This window comes from Atractosteus spatula, chromosome 22 (assembly GCF_055471065.1).
Source record: "Atractosteus spatula isolate fAtrSpa1 chromosome 22, fAtrSpa1.hap1, whole genome shotgun sequence".
In the NCBI taxonomy this organism is placed as follows: Eukaryota; Metazoa; Chordata; class Actinopteri; order Semionotiformes; family Lepisosteidae; genus Atractosteus; species Atractosteus spatula.
This window is the reverse complement of record NC_142727.1, coordinates 16,729,704-16,747,095: the sequence shown is the minus strand read 5'-3', so window position 1 is coordinate 16,747,095 and position 17,392 is coordinate 16,729,704. Positions and strand designations below refer to the sequence as shown.

The 17,392-nt window shown below is 42.1% G+C and overlaps 1 protein-coding gene across 2 annotated transcripts in view; it reads left to right on the top strand.

The window, feature by feature from the left end:
* LOC148816898 (nectin 1b-like) overlaps positions 1 to 17,392 on the top strand; it is a 191,197-nt gene that overhangs the window by 96,092 nt on the left and 77,713 nt on the right. Inside the window, exon 6 of one of the 2 annotated variants that reach the window (XM_088939621.1) lies at positions 1,315 to 6,637. The exons of the other annotated variant lie outside the window; for it this stretch is intronic. Within the exon in view, the coding sequence (XP_088795747.1) occupies positions 1,315 to 1,820 (506 nt within the window). The 3' untranslated portion in view covers positions 1,821 to 6,637. Of the gene's footprint in view, positions 1 to 1,314; positions 6,638 to 17,392 lie in introns of those variants that run through there. 2 annotated transcript variants of the gene reach the window in all.

Sequence of the window (17,392 nt, the reverse complement as noted above, 5' to 3'; positions counted from 1 at the left end):
GCATCTGTTGTACCTGTACTGTGCATCAGACAAATGACAGTGATGTTATAGTGGTAGTAATCCAGATTTCACAAACTGTATATTTCTGTGAGGATGTTTCTTTATGTTCCTGTGTGCTAAAATTATCTTATCCTAAAGCGTAGTGAATAATTGTATTCATGAGTTACAATCGCACAACAGATTAAAAGAATCGATACTTCTTCTTTTCTGTGCTGAAAAGGAAGGAACAAGCACAGGTTAATGATAAGCTTGATCATTCTAGGGTAAAATACCTGTTTGGATGTGTGAATACTGTATTGACTCAATATATAATTTAGTTAGAAGCACTAATTAGTTATAATTAGAATTTACTTATCTTCAATTATAATTTAGTTTGAGGAATACTTTGTTGTTCAAAGCTCAATGTTGTTAAACATTTCAAAACGAATCATATCTAAAGCTGGATGATACGAGAACAACCGCAGTTATAACACTGTGAATTCTCAGGCACATGCTTATTTTGAAAACCAGTTTCTTGCTGCTAAAGATGAACCTCATGACAAATGAATTCATCTTGCTTAGAAAAAAAACTCCACTTATGCTAAATGTTGTGAGTCCCATAAATAAAAGACCCAGTTTTTCCACAAACTTTATAAAGTGTCTGTTTGGAAGGCAAGATCATCAAAACATTTGTCGATTTCATTAGGTTTCCCTCCAGCGCTGAGATAAGAGAACAATTTGTCGCCACTGCTGTTGCAGCAAAGCTGTGTCCCAGAAATAGCATCCTGAATGCTTGGAGGTTAATGCATGCTAATACAAAGTTAATACAAAGTAATAAAAGTTTAAAATATTTAATACATCGAACAGAGACCCGGGTACGCGTCTCTTTATGAGAAAGCAGAGGAAGAAAAACACTTCCGTTTCTCATTTCTGCTCAGCTGGTGTCTGAGAGCTGGTAGGAGGAGAAGGAACAGCATATTCGATTTTTCTAGCTTTCCAGTGGGAATCCTGGCCGATCTTCCTGGAAAGCCGCTGCCTTGACCTTTTGTCGACTTTGTAGGCTTTCTTTTCAGACGAGCTCCAGTGCGACTCATGGCCGAGAGAGTTGTAGCTCGAGCGGTCGGTGACTCGAGGCTGCTCTAGGACAGAACACGCAGGCGAGCTGTGCTGAGCGACGTGGTTCCAGGGGGTTCCTTCCTCTTGCTGCCTTCCCTTCTGCTTTCCCTTCCCTGTCTCCCTTCCCTCATCTTTCCAAAAAAAAAACAAGCGCAAAAACACCTCCTCACACCGGGGCACTGACACACTGTCCCCTTCCATCTGTCTTTTCCTACCCAGAATTCCCTAACATCCCGCAACCCGGGGACCGTGTGAGCCCACCGGAGGAGCACAGTTCGGGGGCCGCCATCGGGGGCGCTGTGGGGGGAGTCGTCCTGCTGGGGGTGGCCGCCGTGCTGCTCTTCGTCTTCCTGCGCCGCCGCCCGCGCACCTTCAAAGGCGACTACAGCACCAAGAAGCACGTGTTTGGAAACGGCTACAGCAAAGCCGGGGGGCTGCCCCCTCACCCGCCCTTGCCCAAGAACCTGCAGTACCCCGAGGACTCGGACGACGAGAAGAAACCGGCGCCCGTCGGGGGGCCCGGCGGCTTCGAGGGCAGTGATCGGGATTTCGACCCCGATGCAGAGGACCTGAAGAGGCCGTATTTCACGGTCGACGAAGGCGAGAGCCGCGAGTACGACGAACGGACTCTGGCTTTCCAGTACGACCCCGAACCCGAGATCGCCGACGACATGGTCTCCCAAACTGACGGCTCTGTCATTTCAAAGAAAGAGTGGTACGTGTAGCGGCATGCACCCCAGACGTCGCCCCCTCCCTCCCTGCTCACCCCCCTCTACACCTCCCCGCCCCCCACCCCTCCCTCATTCGCCACCCCTCCTTCAGATCCATTCCTTGAGCTCTAGCCCGGCAGCACCCCCATCAGAATCCATTGAATCAAGCTAACGACAAGAAAGTTCAAACACCGAGATCCGAGAACTTGCAACATCAGCTCGACAACACCTCATCACGTTAGGCTAAGATGCTATTAAAAATCATTCTGCTTAGAAAAACAAGAAAAAGGACTGATGCCTACCGTCATTGACTTTTTTTAGGCCGGAAGGCTGGTTGCTTGTTAATAACTGTATTCTATGTGTGGTTTTTTTATATATTCATTTTTTTCTTGTTACAGTTTATGTATGAACTACGTAAAAACAGGAAACACGAAAATGAACGTACTCGATATTTTAAGGGTTGTTTTTTTTTCCTTTGAAGGGGGGTGTGTCTTGTGAAAGTTCTACACTGGATATATGATTTTTTATTGTTGTTTTATTGTTATCATTTTTTTTATGTAAATGTGTTTGGGGGATGAGGGTCAATAGTAACATGACATTTCAGAAGCTGCATAAAAGTTATTTTATCGTACGTTTTGAGGGTTGGGAAGAACTGGTCAGAATTTCTGAATTACGAAGCGAGTCCGGTGGCTGCTGACTTGCTTACTAACAGTGTTGATTTGCTCTTATAAAGATCAGCATTGCATCATTTCTGCAGACATAGTCTTTTACAGCAGCCTCCTGCTCCTTCCCCTCTCCCTAAACAGTGATTGACATGCAGAATCTTCATCTGAGAATGTATTACATTGCTGTCTAGAGCATATGGGGGTCAGGCTTTTAGAAAACCAAGACTCTTTAATCTTAAGAACTCAATTTCCAAAGATATATGAAATGCATCTTTCAAGCCCTGAGTTCCTTCGACCTGGTTTAGCATCACTCTTCATCAGTGTTGTAAAAAGCATTTGCGTTGTGGACCTGTACAGTATCTTGTATTATCCTGCTTTGTATCAGTGGAATTTCATATTTAGCACTCTAGTGAGGGAGAGGGATATAATATTTTATTAATCTTAACAGGGATGGGGGGGCAAGACCCTAAGACAAGGAAGGAGAGAGAAGCTGAAGCTGCGAGCTAATATCTGTGAAACTGATTTGAATGGTGTCTTAATTGAACAGTTTGTACTGTTCCGATGCTCTGTTATCAGTGACATGAAAATGACAGTATTTTTCGATATTGTTTCAGCACTGATGGACAGTGATCTTCGAAATGGTTTCTTTCCGCAGAGCTTTGTACTTGCAAGAGGGAAAAGCAAATGACGGAAGGAAGGCGTTCGTTGTTTTTTGGCTTCTTTGGCTTTATAGTAGGAGTGGTCCAGGGGCAAAAACAGATTGCTGGAAATGAAGGGACAGTTTCATTAAGACAATGCAAAGCTACTGTATAATTCTTAGATATGTTTATTTCAAAACGTTTGGCTTTTTAAGGGTGTGTAAAGAAAGAAAAGACACCTTAAACGTGTAAATTTTGTATCTGAATGGTGTCTGTTTAATAAAAATCCCACAAGAGAAAGCACAAAACCTGAGACCCCATTCTGTTCCTGAGAACGGTGTAGGAACAGGGTCAGATGTGAATACGTGTCATCAGTCACTGTGGAGCCTTTCTGGAGGATGATGAAGACAGAAAGAAGGCAGAACTCTTTTGGTGGCTAGGCTATCCCACGCAAAAAATATTTCATAAACGAACTGATGATGCCTGAATTATGTGGGGGAGCAGGGAAGATATCGCATTTTTTAATTTTCCTGGCTTGCCCGCCGCAGTGGCTCGGAGAAGAAGCTGTGTCCGCGGCAGGAGAAAGGACTGGCAGCTCTCCTGGGCCTGTGATGGTGGCTTTCCGCAGTGCCTTGCTCCACTCCCAGAGGACCTGAAGACAGGCAGCGGAGTTTCTCATTAAAAACGAACAAGAAATGCAACAGGAAATCAAATGAGCAGAGAGAGAGAAAAAAAAACCTTAATGAAAGGCTGGTGAAATCTGCCTGACTGGAAAAAAAACAGCTTTTATCAGCTATTTTTTTTAAAGAGCGGAGTGGTTGGTCTCCATTCGTGGAGCAGGCTGAACGGGGAGAGCTCTTGTCAGTATTTGAGAGGGAGCTGGATTCTGCGTTGTGGGGTGTGCGGGCGCTGCTTGTGAAAGAGATAAGATTCAGTGACAAAGACTGGCGCTATCAGTCTAAGGCCTGGCAAGATTTCCCATCACAGCTGCCACTGCAAGGAGCAGAGCCACACACCGGAGTTAGTGCTATCAGCTTAAAAGAAAATAAGAACATGGAGAGTTCTGTGTTTTTTTATTTCTGTTGACCCTCTGTTGGTGAATACTGTACAGGAAAAATATATGCACGATCATTTCTTATAGAGAAAAGTCAGCTGTTGTCTCCAAATATCTATAGAAATAACTTTTTCTGTACATTGCATATTCTATACAAATATATGTGTACAAGTTACAGTTTCTGCATTGACTTCTAATCATGTACGATGTAAACAATAGAAACCCTTCATTTTTATAGGGCAACTAACTAATACACATTCACTAAAAGAACAAGCAGGAGCTAAGCAGAGTTGGCAAAATAGGCACCTACAGTACATAGAATAAATGTGCATTCCAAATTGTTATTATGACCGCTATCTGATGTTTCAGAGTTTTCAAAATTGCCCACATTAAGGATGGGCTAGAAAGAAATCTACTGTATATAGAATGTCTCATCCAGAGTGTCAGCCAATAGGAACTATGATGGTGAACATGAATGCATTCAATTTACTTACCATAGAGGTCATGGCAACAATGTTTTAAAATCAAGACCATTGCAGCACCTTCAATGGAACAGAGGCTCTAACATGTTTTGAATTTCGAACTTTAATCCAAGAATTTGTTACCACTTGTCTAAATTCTCACGCCAAGGAAATGGCCCAACAACTGGTGCTGTGGCTGGTTACATTATACCACAGACACGAAATGAAACTGAAGTGAAAAACAGTGATTGAATCTGACCGGCCATTTAGCCTTGGAGGTGTAGCTCTAGAACAGTTTGTGGCCGATGTTGGTTTTTCCGTTTTAACCCGGCAGCCCAGAAGTCTATCACAGGACTAGTGGGATCTCAAATGGCTACATCATGTGAGCAGATTGAGCTCTGCGGTCCAGACTCTGTGAGCTCGAGCCAGGGTCACATTGCAAACCAGTTCCCCCCAAGCATCAGTGCTCAGTCAGTTTAGTGCCCTCTAGTGTAGGCATGGGATTAGCTGGCCAGTGCTCTCTCATATCTCAGAACAACAGATTTTCTGAGCACCAACTGTACATGTTTCGAGCTTATGTAAGCAAGAGATGTGCCTCCTCACCAACAAGTTTCCAGGAGACAGCTCTTCAGCTCTGTCAGCTCTTCCCCTGTTCTTCCTGTGCAGTCCAGGAGGCGTTTGCCATGAACAGAAACGCAAAGAAACAATTAGCAGGTCCAAATTGGGCAGGTATGACCCGCAAAGTACCAAACATCGGAGGTGGAGAGTTCCCTTGAAAGCTTTGAATCTTGAATAAGCTGGAGTGGCTGTAGGAACGCCTGGGAAAGCAATACTGTACTTTCCTTCAGTTTTCTAAGTCCCTTTTTAAATATACAACAATGAACACAGTCGTTTTCAGAGCTCCCCCCCACCCAGAGAACAATTTGCTCATGATTTTCAGACAGCCGTTACAAAAGCTGAAAAATGGAAATCTATCTTATATAATGGTCTTCATTTTTCCTGTGGGCAAACTGCTCACTTCATAATAAGCAAATTAGATGGGCAATTTGCCCACAGTTTCCCCACTTTACAGGGAAAATTGGGCTCAGCGAAGATATGGAAGGCAAAGTCAGATTTAATCAAAGTCTCATTATGTCAAAAGGGCCCAGAAGGATGATTTTTAGAGAATATTTTCAGTTATAAATTGAAATGCTTTGATTGTCTCTGTAGACCAAAGTCAGAAAGTTTACCCTTTAAGAAAAGTATGGAAAACATTTGTGTTTTCAGTGGTAAGCAAAGCAGTGCCATCACTTCAGCGGGACATCGTTGTTTCGTGTGTAACGATAACAGTGAAGACAGTACAGTGCCTTGAAAAAGTATTCACTCCTACCATTTTGTTAAGTTCCAAATAAGCTATTCACATTTTCAAAGTGAATATTTTGGACTTTTTATTTCCGGAAACTTTTCACAGTACCCATGGTGAGACAGGGGAGATAGAGCCCATCTTGGCCAGCAGCAGGTGCAAGGCAGGGTACACTCTGGAAGGGACACCAGTCCTTCCCAGGGCGCACACACACAATGAACCAATTAACCAGTTAACCAATTAACCCTGCAGTCTGTCTTTGAAACTGTGGGAGGAAACTGGAGCACCCAGAGGAAGCCCACACGAACACGGAGAGAACATGCAACCTCCACACAGACAGCACCCCTGGGCCCCAACACTGCAAGGCAGCAATGCTAATTATTGCTATTGCTAACTAACTGGATCTTCGTTAAATCATTATTTTACTTTTTATATGAACATTTTTATAGATTCGTTATCTCATTCATCGTTGCAGCCGTAGGCTTTCTGGTTTCGTTTTTTTTAAATTATTTTCTGCTCTATAGGTGTGTGGGCTGCCGTTGTGGGTGGAAAAGAGAGGGAGGGGGTCAGGGGGTGGGGGGGTTCCTTTGTTCTGCTTTTTGTTTTGAGTTTGTTGAGCATTGTTTACAAAAATAAATAAAAAATATATATATAAAAACTTGAAAGCTCAAACTGGACACATTTATGTAAATATGTGTATGTGTATTTCTTCATATTAATTAAATATAAAATTGCAGAGAACCATCCAGAAATAAAATATGTTGATTATGTCCTGTAAGTATTCACAGCCCTGAGTCTGTACTTGCTGGAAGCACCTTTGACAGCAATTGCACCTCGGAGTCCTGTTAGATAAGCCTCTGTGAACTGTAAACACTGAGGTGGGCCAGACTTCCCCAGGCTCTGCTGAGTCGGGTGGAGATTGTTAATGGACAGCAATTTTCAAGCCTTGCCGCGGATGTTCTGTCTGATTTTAGTCAGGGCCTTGACTGAGCCACTCTGGCCTTGTGCTTCCGATCGCTGTTCCGTGGAAAGGTCGGTTTCTGTCCCAGGTTTAGGTCTTCAGAAGACTGAAGCGAGTTTTCCTCTGGGATTTGCCAGTACTTTGCTCCCTCGATTGCCCCTCAATATTGGCAAGCTTCCCAGTCCCTGCTGATGAGAAGCAGCCCCTTCACATCATGCTGCCACCGCTGTGCTTGAGGGCAGGGAGGTGCTGTCTGGGTGATGAGCTGTGTTGCTTTCGCACCAGATGGTAACCAAAAAGTTCCAATTTTCTCATGTCTGACCACAATGCATTTTGCTACATGTTTGCAGTATCGCTAAACTGCTTTACTACAAACTCCATGCAGGATCTGAGGGGTTTATTTTGTTACTCTGCCATACAGGCCAGGGGTTTCATTGACTTTATGGACATTTTCTCTGGTCTCAGCCCACTGAGCTCTCAAAGTGGCTCAAAGTGACTGTCACCTTGCAACGCCACTGGCCTTCCTCCCTGTCTGGCTGCTCAGTTAAGAGGTATAACTCGATCTAGGCCTCCCACTTCTGAATTTGATGGACGTCCATTCAGCGTCTTTGAATATTTTTTTCCTTCCCCTGATCTGAACTCTACTATAACTTTATCCCTGAATTATTTTGAAAGCTTCCTAGTCACCAGGGTTTAGTCTTTGTTTGACATCCTACTTGACGGAGGGAACTTACAGAAACCGTTGCATTTGTTCTGAAACTTTGTGATTCATTATTACTGGCCACAGAGGCCATTCAACGAACCGTCGCTTCTGTCATTTTGTGCAATCTGTGCCAACGCAGGTCTGCCATGGAAAAGCTGCTGCATACATACTGTCTGCATCAACATATTTGAGTTTTTGAGTTTTCTTTTTCTGTTGGCATTTAACTTTTTCCACCCATAAAGGTTTTCAGTTTGAGCATTCTAGCTTTGATTAAAAATATTTACCTTAAAAACAGGACCACTTTGGGAAGCGGTGAATACTTTTTGCAACGGACTGTATGTTACCAGTTCAAAACCCCCTGAAAATCTGTGTACTGTGACTGTGTACAAAAAGTTAATCCTGTAAGTTTTACTTCTGTTTTGTTTTTGGATAGTGGTTTTGTCTTTTAAAATTCCTAACCACTCTTCCGTAGCATCTGGCTTCTTTAACTGCATTACCAAGTTCTGGCTTCAGAGCTTAACATTCCAGTGTAAATAATGTATATGCTGAATAAAGTACCTGAGATATCCTTTTTTGTCTAGATTTACTGTGGCTGTATAGACTACCTGAATGCTGATAAATAATCAGAAACGCCAATGGGCTTTTAGATCATTCCCCTCTCTTGTGTGTAGAGTGTAGAGTATATCGGTTCTATATCTGAGTAGATATGGGCAATTCCTTTTATGAAATTGTATATAAAAATATATACGCAGGACACAGAAAGTAATATTTAGGTAAATCTCAGAATGTATAGGTGATGTGGGATGCCACATATTCAGTAATTCAGTATTGTAAATAGTGCCCAAAGATGGGAAAACAATTTATTGTTGTTTTTTTTATTTCAACTCATTAAAGGTTTTCTTAAACCACCAACGTATTTTTGATGCCATTTACTGGATACTAAACTGATTTTGAGTGTCTGTGCTGACCTAGGTGCTAGGTGCAGATCTTCCTCATTTATGCTAATGTGTTCCTTCACACATAAGGAGCTCTCTGATAGCTAGTACTCTTGCTGTTAATAAACCATTGAGGCGAAGCAACAGAATGTCCGTCTTGAACATCTACTATGAAAGCAACACAATTGAGTAAAATTCATTTCTAGTATCTATGGAAAAAGCTGGTTGCAGGTATATTTAATTAATTACATGTTTTTAAGAAGATGGGAGTGTCAGATTTGATACCTAGAATTTATTAAACCAAAGTGTTTTTTTTAACCCTTTGATGGATGAATATTAGTAGTACTTATGTACACAGTTGTATGATTCCTCTCTTTAAGGTGTCTGGTTAAAATAAATGATACATTAAACATCTTGCAGCTTCTAGAATGCAATGAGCACAGTCAAACTAAAACTATTATTTAATTGGTCTTGCAGTATGTGCCATTGTTGGAATTGGAAATGGTTGAAAAATCAGTATTTTCTTCAAAGAGAGGACGCATTCCCATTTATCCTTCACTATCAGCCAGAATGGCCCAGTCCTCATCCCAGAGAGTTCTAATCAACAGGCTTTATATAAGTAACCATGAAATTATCGAGTTCTAAATACCTAGGACAGCTTAACTGTGATCAATTGAGCAGGTTATGTGTTAAATTAAGTAATTTAGAGATCATTTTGAACAAAAATCAGTATAGCCTTCAAGCCCTCAAGGCTCTGAGTTCCTTTAATTAAACAAATTACTTGTGCAATTGATCAGTAACTTCCAAGTGTTCCTAATTTAAAAAAATAATAAACAGGTGATTTAGGTTGACTAAGTGAATTGAGACCCCTTAGGGACACTCCAAGGGTTGGAGAGCTTGCTGTAGGCCTATACCTGGTGAGATGGCTTTGTGTATTTCATTTTATTCTCTGTACTGTCCTTAAAAAGTTGGTAGCAGTGATGTTTAATCCTATCTTAGTTGACCTGTGAAAGAATACAAAAGACAGAAATGATTGATACTGTACGTGCTGCATGAAACCAAGTTATTTCCTTCAGTTTCTCAGAAGCCTGGTGACAGAGTTATCAAAAGTTATCAAAGTTTTGAGTTATCAAAAGAGATAGCACCATATCTTGTGGAAGAGGCCAAAACAATTGAATTTTTTTTCTGACACGGAAAGATACAAGTGGTGGCCTTGTGCACGGACATCTGTAACACTTTCATTAAAACACAGACCAGAGCTCCAGAACAGCTGTTTCTATCGATCAAAGAAGGAGCCCTTTGCTCTTATATTTCCCTTTGTTCGGTCTTGATCAAATGAAATGATAAAGGTTTGGGATTCAGAGGAAGTGCTTTTCATAGGGAAGAACCTGAGTGTTTTACATTGTAAATAATTTGTTTCAAAGTATGGTATGGTATGCTCCACTGTAGGAGCGAGCAGTCTTTTTTATTCTATGAATGGTTACTGTAGTTGTTATTGGAAGGTTTGTGGAAGTGGTGTTTGTAGTCTTCTCTTAGGAAGACAAAGTCAGGCCTTTTGCTATCATTTGGATTTATTTAATAAAGCTTCGATTTTCAGCTATAGTACATAATAGATCCGTTGTGTCAAATAAGGCACAATATACCCAGTAGTTACTATGTTTTATACTACTGTATGTACTATTTTGAGTGCACATAAATAACAGTTTCATATTGGGTTGTGAGAAATGAACTAAACCATGTGCAAATATATTCTCCTTTTTAGTTTAATTAACATTAACATGGGATGGAGGCTGTGATGGGAGCTTCCAGTAGCACAGACTTCAATTGTTTAAATCGGATTCTCATCAACATGAAAAACAAAAATGAAAAAGTGTTATTGTTGAATTTTGTAAACCCTTTTATAAATCTTATTCCCTGCATATAAAATAACCATTTATATGGAGGGGATAAGATTTACAAAAGGGTTTACCAGAGGGATTCCCAGAGGCATTGTAATCTACACTCACAAACCTCTGAAACGTTTTGCACAGGAAGTGTCTTCTGTCTTGTGTTATTGTACCTTATTTTCAATGTCAAGCCAAAACTGTGCAAAGAGAAACATAGTCCAAGGATTTGGAGGCAATGGTGACTGAGTCACATTATATCATAGTTTTAAAGAGTTTGTACAGTTTGTTCCTCAGAGAACAAAGGTTCGACGTGCATATCTTGAAATGTTCAGCATTTGTACATTATGCTGTTTATTCTCACATAATATAAAATCCCTATGTATTTGTGTTAGATCCTTCATGTCAGAAAATAGTTATTAAATAACTGATTTTTTTTTTCTGTTGGTTCCCATGGCTAAAAAGAGTACAGTATATACTCCGTAAAAGACTTTCTCACTTTTTTCACTTTGAATTGACATGTACAATCTTGACCTGGTTGAGTGAACAACAAACTTTTTGAAAGGGAATATTAGAAATCATGTTTTTTTTTTCATTTTACATTGCTGTTTTTTTCTGAAATCCAGTACATCTAATACTTTTATCGCGAAAGCAGTTTCTTTGAAAGACAAGATAAACAGAGCAGCCAAAGCACGCCAATGAAAAAGGCAGATGTTGTCTAACGGTGCGGAAAACAAATTTGCTCTCGTCAGTTTTTTTTTGAAGCTTACAAAATGATCGTTGGTGAGAAACACGTCTGACAAATGCGGTTTGTAAGCAGAAGTTCGAGAGGAGGTCAGATTTTAAACTTGTGCATAAATATCTCACCTCCTGAGCGCCCACCGCGCGTCTTTCTTCCCACTCGCTGTCTGCTCTTGAGAGACAGACCCTGCCTTCCACTTCTTCCTCTCCGATGTTTCGCCCTGTCGTTCCTGACAGTCCCTGCTCCATTCGGCGCCAGTGCTGGGCTCCGGCCCACGTCCTTGCTCCCACCGGCTCCTGCCCAGCTGGGCCCAGTGATCCGACCCTCATTCAGGGGGGGTCCCCCTCTCGCTCCACCTTCGATACGCAGTTTGCTTTTCCCTGCTCTGCCGACTCACCTGGCTGGAGCTCCAGAGCGCCCTCCCCGCGGTCTTTTCCTCTCTTCCCTTCTCGGCCACCCCCTCCTTCATCCGCCCCATTTCCTGCCCTGCTGCGAAGAAACGCTCGGCCGCTTCTGATCCAATCCTTGACTTAACGAGTAGAGAGACTTGAGAGCAAACTCCTGTTGGTAATCACATCCTGGAGCAGTGGAACTGGAGAGGTGATTACGGCAGCAGCATCATATCAGGTTCACAACGGTGCCCTGCCTGGGATGTGAACCTGCAAACCCTCCACTCCTCTGGCCTTAGCCTATCTCCGGTGCTTGTCTCTTCCCCTGCCCCACTCCTCACTTCCTGCTGGCCCTGCAGGAGACCCCCCCCCCGCCGGCGACGCCCCCTCACCATGTGGGTGCCAGAGGGCTGCGTCAGCCTGCTCCGCCTCGACCCTGGGCTCAGCCTTCTCCATCATCTAAATTATGCTCATCTCTATAAACTTTGTTGTCTTGTCATCTTAGTGAGAATTTGACCAAACTACTGTCCCTCCCCTGCACAAAGCTTCATTTTGAGGGTGAAGCAGAATGTTTTGCCCTTTTTGGAACATTTTCCATGCTCATCACCTATAGAAATGGAGTGTTTGGAGAGTGTTTGAGGTAAAGGGTATATACACCTCTTTACAAAATAGTACATTAAAGAGACTCATACCGTATATTAAATGTATATAAAATGGGATCTTCAGTTGGTTACGTCATGCTGCAATCGCTGAAATGCGGACAAGGTTCTGCCTTATTTCAAACAAAGAGATAAAGAGACAACAGGTATAAAAACCTGTAAAAAAAGGTTCTCAAGGTGAAAGGTTAGAACGTACTATGTGCAATCGGCGCTTAAAGGACAAAAAAGTCATCATCAAACTATGCACAACTGATAAATGTGCTTTGCATCTGCATTTTAAGACAGCCTTGAGTGCGTTTGTACTGTTAACAGACATAATATTACAGCAGCAGGAGAGGCCAACTGTTCAATCGGATTTCATGCAACTTCTCAGAAACTGGGCAAAAACAATCTGAGCCATTCAGGTTTAAATCTTATCGCTTCACATTCGGCCCACCCTGGGTTTTATCTGCAAGAACAAATGAGCCATGAAACTTTTGTTCTTTCTGTTTTGATACAATGGATCTTAAAAAACAAATTGTTTATCTCAAGAATTTTCTTCCCATTTAGCAACAGTTTTGGAAGTTTTTTTTTTACTTCTTTGATATTTAGTGCTCTGAAACAAAACTCTCCAGTGATCAAAGAAGTCCGCAAAAGAAGGCTTTTTTTGCATTAACAAATCTCACTGAAAACGAAAAGCCTGTTTGAGACCATGTTTAAATCCTCAAATAAATATGTGGTTTGAAGCCAACTTTTTATATTCCTTTGTGCTTTTTACAAGTTTTTATTCACTCAGGCATTTCTTCCAGTCTCTTTTATGTACCCATAATAATAGACAGCAGAACTGCCCGAGAAAAATATCAACAAGTATTTTTTAGACACACAAATATCATTAGACACACAAATAACAGTTGGCTACAACTGTTACTGCTTTAATTTTATTTTGTCCAGAGCACAAAAGCACAATGGGATTTCAAGCATCTAGCGTACAGAAGTATAGTTTTTTTGGTGTATTTGGAGGGATTTGGGTAGAAGGCTGTTGAGCAACAAACGGATATTATCCTAAAGTCAGAGCTATTGAATCTTAAAAACTCTTGTTAAGGGCATTTGACATTTTGGTGTCGGAGATGAAAAACTGAGTGAACCTTTTAGATAATCTTCCGCAGGTGAAATTATTAGTTGTGTTTTCACACTCATGTGGTTTTGTCCTACTTGTGCTATAATTCTCACAAACTATCACTCTGTGCTTGACTTCTCTGGGCCACAGCAGAACCTGCTAGTGAGCGAGCTGTTAGAAACATGCTGCATCATGGTCAAGTGTAGTAAAGCACTTTGAACGTAAGTAAAGCATCGCCAAAATACCATGATCAATTCACTTTGGCAAAAATGAATTGCAGAAGTGTTTTATCTCTACTGTTAACAGCTTATGGTAAGCACTGAGCAGTGGTTAGGGCTCTGAACTTCCAACCGGAAGGTTGTGTCTACAGTGGACACGGCATGTGTACCCTTGGGCAAGATACTGTTCCCCAGTGCTTCCAGTCTGCCCACCTATCCAAGTCAGTACCAGCAGTCTGGGGGAGGACATAACTTCGTGATGGACTAGCATGCCATTCACATACACTCAACCTGCTTAACGCTCAGAAACCGAGATCAGCATCAGACTCGTGGGCTTGAATATGGACTAGCATCCATTCTGAAACCAACCAGAATGAAAACAAAGGAATTCAACTTTTGCCATTTTTTAAAGTCTCAGGTACTGACATTTCCCCCACCCAAAGATGTTCTTTTTTTTTGAGTTGACATTTCTCTTTGATCCCTGTCGTATTTTTATCTGGTTTTTGTTCCCATGCAACGAAACGAAATTCTCCACAGTCGCTGTCTCCTTAAGACTCACATCTGGATGTGAAGGGAGTGCTTGACTGCAAGTATTTGTTTGGCTGCTATTGAAAATTGTTCTCTTTATAGATTTTTTTTTCCATTTGATTAGAGGCATAGTAGAAACCCATTTGAAAAATACATCAAAAACAGAAGAAGATGGTCAAGGCTTGTGCAATTTTCCATAGGGGTCTCAGACACAAAAGACTCACGACTGAGTATTGTTGCTTTTTTAAGCACTGGAGTGGCGTGTGATTACAGGGGGTTAGCAGTGTGTCATTATGAAACCTAATTAAGGATATGCTGTACCAGCTCCAGTGATAAAGAGTGCCATAAGGCAACAGCGAAATGGAAAATGAGGTTGTTGCCAATAACTTTCGCCTGTTAGACTAACAGATTAGCTGTGCAAAATAAATTTTAGTAGCACACGCTTGCCTTTCTGAAGAAATGATGATAACATTGAAAATCGGTGTAATAATTGTGATTTTTTTTTAATATGCATGTGTGTGTATATACAGTATACATGTACTGTATGTATACGCATATAAATGCATTTTGTAACCTGTACTGTATTTTTGTTTAATTATTGTTTTTATATTTTATGATTTATTATGTTTTATTTCATTTTCAGTGTAAGTTGTTCCTTATTAAGATGTCCGATTGACTACATTTGTACTCATCCCCCCTGTTTGTGTTTTTTTTTCCTCTGTGCTTGGTACGATGGGAAAAGAACCCGCTGTTACTGTAAAAAAACTAAATTACAATTGTGGTGAAGTCTGTGAAGACTAATGTGTATTAAATGCTCATTTTTTAAATAAATGCAAGAAATTGACCGCGTGGGCTGTTGGTCTCTTTTTGTCTGGGTCGTTCATCATACTACAACGAGAAGAGAAATACACACGAACATTCACGCAGGAACGCAGGAAAAAGCAGTCGTTCATTTTCCACCCCTTGTGTGTGTTTTCCCCCTTGTGGCTTTCACATCTCTGGGCACTTCTTACCACTTTTTTTTTGTTCTCTGAAGCTTTTGAATGGGCAATTTGTTAACTTGGCTCAGTGCTTGAATCGTCACAGGGGAGAACGAGGAGCTTGCTTCCCTCTGAATCCCGCGCTGTGGGGCCGAGCTCCGTTGTGCCCTGAAGCAGAATCTGTGAAATGACTCTCATTGACAACCCTGAGAACTCCCAGCGACGCAGGTACGCGGGAGGGCGGTGAGTCACCTGTGCAGACAGCACGTGAGCGAATGTGCATCACTGCCTCAGGAATCCTGCTCACAGCTGGCTAATGACAGGGCTGAGGGCCGAGGTACAGGGTCAAATCTGCTGCTGCAGACAAAAACATACGGGCAATAAAAATGTGTGTTTATCAGATGTTTTTTTCCTCGTTTATCAGCTCTGTGCATTTTTCTAACTCATTGTTCAGTAGAGTTGTGAGAAGCATTGCTATTTCAACCTAATAGTAAAGCAAGGAAAAAATAAGAATTTGGTAGGATTTCAGAAAAGTAAAATGATCCAGCGCTTTCTGAAATGCATTTTGATTACAGCCTGCTGTGTTCCTCTAGATGTGTATCTGTCTCCACATGTGTGTTTCCTCCAGATGCTGTTTTCCTCTCACGGACCAAAGGCGCCATTCTTGGTGCAGGTTGATGGGCCTCCCCGACGTGTCTGACAGTGAATGCTCATGTGTGTGTGTGCCCTGTACTAGACTGGCATCCCTTCCAGAGAGCAATCCCACCTTGTGGCCGGAGCCCTGAGCCTGGTTCACCATGAGTCTCTCGATAAGGGATAAGGATGAGCACACACGCCAAAATGGTCTAATTAAATGGAAAATCCAGAGATGAGGATGATAAAGGCTAAAAAGTGCTGACAGTCAGTGCACAAACCCACAGCCCAGCACTAAACCAGCCCTAGGGAAAAGAGTGTGGGCTAGGAAGGCACACTGTACTTCAGCAGTTTCCCCTCTTGCTCAGCAAGAGCTCCCTCCACGTTTGCTGCAGTGTGCTAAACATTTGGGGTGAATGGCAAGATAGTGTGAGAAAGCATCACTTGACACAAGCGAAGGTAACGCTGCCCATCTTGACTTGACACAACTCTGCCAGCTTTGCTGTGTCGGGCCTCAGTCCAGAACCCAACCCAGGGCCCACTTGCTCAGTGTGTTAAGTTAAATACTTAACAAGCCTAACAAAAGTTTTTTTTGTTTGATTCCAGGCTGCCAAGAGTGTGCATTGATTCTTGGTGAAATAAGGCTGGTGCTTAGCAGCATGCATGCAAAACAGGAGTCAAGTGTGATATAGAAAGCTGCAGCTGCAGGGTGTACTGCAGCTGTTAACTTCTTGGTCCCATGACTCCAAACCCCTGAAGTGGGCAGGAATATTCACCGCATGTCCAATCCATCCTGTCGCCTTGCAGGTCGGGACAGCACGGCTGCCACATTGGAGAACAGCCATCACGCTCCAAGTGTGATAAAGAGGGCTGCTTGATCTGATTCAATTTAATTCCCCTTCAGAAAGTAATTGGAAGCAGTATGAACCTTTCAAAGGTGTTACATGACATCATTGGACCATGTCACTGCCCTGTAGCTAGACGAGGCAGGGAGAGAGGCAGGTCAACTGGGACAGCAATGAACTCACTCGGAGCTATTTAACACTGATTCTGCTCTAATCTAAGAGCTGCGCCGTGTGCTTCCCCTTCTGCTGATTTCCCGAGAGAGACAGCTCCCACATCAGAGTCAACACTGCAGTGATTCGGTTTCTCTCAACAACTGCCGTCTTCCAACATGCATACATATACTGTATAAAAGAGTTTTGTTTAATTCCTGTCCAGTCTCTAATGATGTTTTATTGGGTCATTACACCTCAGACCATCCCTTCATGTTATAAGCACAGAATTTCTTAGTCATTTAATCTGAGACCCTGTCTTATTGGCACAGCTAGGCCAGACCTAATTGCCGACAGAGATATTATTCCACAGCTCTCAAGATTAGAAATTTTACTGTTTTGCATTTTCCATTTGTACCCAACTGTTGTGCAATGGCCAATAGTTTCTTTAGATTCTGGCCCACAGCACTGACTTCTGTTCTTCACAGAGAGGATGAGGAAGGGCAGAATTGTTCATCAAGCTGTACGTGCTTTGGCACTCTGCATTATTAGTTGAGGCCTCTGGGAGGAAGGTACAGTACATCACAGTCTGACTCAGGAAGCCTGAGAAATCCCAGAAGCCACTAGTTTACCCACTACCCACTCAGTAATCGCTCCTTAAGTGAGGCTCTTTATTGTTTGAGCCATTCTAAGTGACTAAGCTCT